Raw genomic sequence first — 4392 nt, forward strand, 5'->3', positions numbered from 1 at the left:
AGATATAATTTTTTAAAACAAGAAGTAGGCATTTTATTCAATAGTTTTAAACTTCAGAATTAGAAGATTTCATAATTCTCATAATATGAATTTATTTTGACATATAAAAAATTATTAATTTTCTCCATGTCATTACTAACTACAAAATGAATAGAACCTAAAAAATTTGTTTCTAAATTTATTTTGTTTTAAAGATCCGATGGGGAAATAGGACACTTTAGTATCTCAAGACGCTCGAATGTACAACTACATGACTAGTGCTAAATTGTTTTAGAATGCCAAGGTGACCCTTTACCTTGTTTCTATAGGTTGAACAACAATGAAGGCGACTAGGTAAGGTAAGTGATGGATAAATATGAGCCCTAAGGGATGTGGTATGTGGTCACATTTTTGATAAGGCAAGGCATGTGCCTTAAAGTCACTCAATGAGGAAATGGGATTATATTGTTGTTATCTCTTTGTGGTCCTTGACAGAAGGCTATATAAAGTACAAGTGCATTTGCTCATATGTCCTCTTTGCACCCACCCATACTTTCTTATTAAATTCTCTCTCTTCATTCACATTCACTCAAACATACACAGAGACAATGGCAAAGCCTATTGGAATCAACATCTTGGTTTTGGGCCTTATTATCTCATCCTATCTTCAAGGTGACATTAATCCCTCTTTTGGTAGTTAATTCTTTAATTACCTAATTCATCTCAACAAGAAAAACTATGTAATTGTTACTAATCTCTAGTATAGTTTTAAATCATGTTACTAATCTCTAGTTACTAATAATAGTCTTGAATGCTATGATTTGCACACAAAGTAGCCTTTAATTACCTATTTCATCTCGACAAGAAAAATTGTTATCGTTATTAATCTCTAATATTTTTGTGTTAATCTTCATATTGGCAACAACATGAATGATTAGTTACAAATATCAACAATTGTAGCTCATATTTACAGTCATATCCATGAGTAGAAGCTCAAGACTCTCTATCTTTCTCATATGGTACTTCACATTGTGTGCAAGCAGGTTTTACAGCGACAGCATTGGTCAGTACAAAAAGCCAACTAATGTAGCTTCAAAATATGTACATGGATCTAGAAAAGTCCTCATCTTTCTCTTTACTTTTATTTTGTGTTGTAGGGGTACCCATGGCAAACAAGAAGGATGCTCCAGGGTGATGGAATTATTGCCTCACGTAAGAAATCTCCTCTCTCTCTCTCTCTCTCTCTCTCTCTCTCTCTCTCTCTACACACACACACACACACACACACAAGCACAATGGTATACACACGGACAATCGAAATTATGCAAAATGAGCATGAATATACTATATGCAATGTGTGTATAAGGAACGATATCACAGTATATAAAAGCATGAGGATTCAGCAAAACTTTTGGGGTTGGGGGGGGATAGACAGAGAGACATTCTTCCACATAAAGTTTTAAGGTTTGGTAAAAAGGCAAGCCTTTCATTATGGGCATGGAAAGTTTTCGCATGTATCCAAAAGTGTCTCATTTTCCAATTAGCCTTTTTGAATTTCAAGGTGTTGCCACATTATTTAGATAGTCCATGATTTTTTTTTTAAGTGAGGATGTTTTTACATTAGAATGTTTACTATATTAAGAGAAAAAATTCACCAAAATTTTACGTATTTTCTCAAAATTTTACAATATTTTCTCCAAAATTAAAACAATTTTTAAAAGAACAATCATTGTCATGTTTATAAGAACAATCATTCTAATGGCAATATATAAAAATAGAAAACATTATCCTCAAAACCTTAGTATTTAAATATTACAAATATTAAAAGCAAAAAATTACAACTTTGAAAATGTGTCTTGGAAGCTCGTATGGCTACATGCAACCACTTGCAAGACCCAATCTAGCATTCTCATGTTTCGTTATGGATAATCTATCAAAATCACAAATTTAACACCGATAAAGCATGTTTATAACATGATTTACTTCGCTGTTAATCACATGCATGACACTTACATATCGGATGCACTTGGTTTAGCATATTGCAATGCAACCTTAAAGCAATTTCCTATTAGGTGAAACTGATTTTACGAAATATAGCAATAGTATGAATAATTACTCTAGATTTTTTTCCTTAGACCTCTGAATTTTGCTCCAAGATCAAGCTACCTATCCTTTCCAAAAAATTACATGCAACTTTGTGAGAGGAAACAAACAGATCTGTTGAGATTCCTTTATGAAAGAAAAGGGTACCACCCTACTGATGTAAGCTCAAAAATCTGGTCGAAAGAAAGTTGGTCTATTGGTAACGGTGAGGGCTTTAAACACACCCACTATGGTTCAGCCCTTGAGACATGAGGGTGTGAGTGAGTGGGTGCAATCCCATAAAACTAGTTGAAGCAAAGCTTCGAACGGCTAAAAAGAAAGAAAAAGCTTAGAAGTCTCGACAGAATTTTTTTTACAAACGCCATGATCAATGTATAAAAGGCCCTGAAACAAATTATGTAGATAGTTTTTCATATATGCACATAGTAGTTCAATCGGATCCTAGAAAAAACAACACTTGTGTGTCCTATTTAGATACTTTTTCTTATATGCATGTAGTAGTCTAATTGGATCCTACTATGACCATTTACTACTATGACCATCTATAACTAGACACAAGAAGACCTTTATTCTTGAATGACTTGCTAAATGACCTTTGCAAATGCGCAAAATTTTCTCTTTTATTGATGATGAAAATTTTCTATGAGGTTTGCAATGTTTATGCTCTACTTCCAATTAATTTTTTGAGTTATCTGAATAATTTATGCTCACAATTTACCTTCTATCAACAGCTTGCAATGACCAATTTTGCACATTGGAGTTTTATTACACATCGTATGTGACATGTGAGTCAAACCCGGGAGAGAAATTAGCTGCCTATTCCAATTGTTGTGTGCTATATACTTGTCAGCATGATGTGTCAGGTTGTATTCTCCACATTCAAGATGATGGAGACATTGTTCCTTGCGATCCCTAAAAGCTAATTTTTACAATGAACTACGTATCATAAATAGTCAGTAATACAAGCTGCAGGTTATGACCTTGGAAAAAAGATGAGACTTGGAAGCATCCATGCATCTTACATTTATAATGGTTTGGCTATGCACATCATGCACAACATTCTTTGACTTTACTCACCTTCAACTATGTGAACAAGTCAAGATGAGTATTTACACCCTACCTCTTTCCCACTTTCAAGCAATCCCCTCTTTTCTTCCATACTCACATTTGTGATTGGTATACTCAAATTACCTCAGAATTGAATGTACAATAAGCATCAAGCATTGTCACTACCTTGAGGAGCCATTAGATACAAAAGGGTGTAGACCTTTGCCTTTTCATAAACAATTATACAGTTTTAGTTCAAGATGTGTTCTGGCTGGTAGTTGGTAGCCCACAATTAACAATATCTGAGTATCTACTGGCAAAGAGTGTTTGCTTCCAATCATTAGTTTCCTTCTTATTTCCAACAAAGAGATTCCCTTATCTTTTGTAGGGAAATATTTCTTGGATCAAGACTTTTCATCCATTTGTATTATACCAATGCTAATACCACGCTTATATATTAGAGAGGCACAACATCAATAGTTAATAGTTTTAAATACTAAATTAGAGCACAAGTGACCTCTCCACTCATCATGAGGTGATCTTGTTCATGCCTCTGCTTTTGTAGACAGATAAAAGGAAAGAGAGTCTCTGAGAGAGAGAGAGAGAGAGAGAGAGAGTCACAGTGTGCATGCGATAGTGTGTGTGCATGAGAGAGAGAGAGAGAGAGAGAGAGAGGAGAGACAACAAGCACATAACCTAGTTTAACACTAGGTTGGTAACCTAACAGGACATAAAAGTGTCCTTTCAGGATTTTGAAAAAAAAACTAACAGGACATAACCTAGTTTAACACTAGGTTGGTAACCTAACAGCACATAACCTAGTTTAACACTAGGTTGGTAACCTAATAGGACATAAAAGTGTCCTTTCAGGGTTTTGAAAAAAACCTCCAAAACCATAGTAGATCCACTCATTTTGTAAAATCCTTTCATGAGGTTATAGTTCAAGGCCTACTACACATGGAAAAATTAAGAAACTTGTAAAATTTCTCATCTTTTTGTCACACCAAGCCTCCAAAGTTGATGGACCAATACATTTTCATCAAAACATTCATTTCTTACGTTTTGTTGCATGAAAATAAGATTAGGGATTTTTGTAGGACTTGAGATAAATTCCCTGGTTAACTTCAATGGGTTGGTGATCAAAACATATGACTGCTTCTCACTCACTATTTTTTGTTTTGCCAAAAGAAATAGGTACAAAAAAATTGAATTTTTTCCATTCTGCAAACCTATCATCAAAGTTTCTATAGCCACGCTCAATAC

At 34.3% G+C, this 4392-nt stretch overlaps 1 protein-coding gene across 1 annotated transcript; it reads left to right on the plus strand.

Annotated features, from left to right (window-relative positions):
* The first annotated feature begins 493 nt into the window (after positions 1 to 493).
* Positions 494 to 3388, plus strand: LOC147450860 (uncharacterized). The gene is made up of 4 exons (XM_086520821.1): positions 494 to 651; positions 1023 to 1042; positions 1137 to 1191; positions 2814 to 3388. Exons 1-4 carry the CDS (start codon positions 588 to 590, stop codon positions 2996 to 2998), a joined length of 324 nt encoding a protein of 107 aa, XP_086376947.1. The 5' UTR covers positions 494 to 587; the 3' UTR covers positions 2999 to 3388.
* Positions 3389 to 4392: the final 1004 nt, after the last annotated feature.

This window comes from Adiantum capillus-veneris, chromosome 9 (genome assembly GCF_014529385.1).
Source record: "Adiantum capillus-veneris isolate H3 chromosome 9, ASM1452938v2, whole genome shotgun sequence".
Taxonomy (NCBI): domain Eukaryota; kingdom Viridiplantae; phylum Streptophyta; class Polypodiopsida; order Polypodiales; family Pteridaceae; genus Adiantum; species Adiantum capillus-veneris.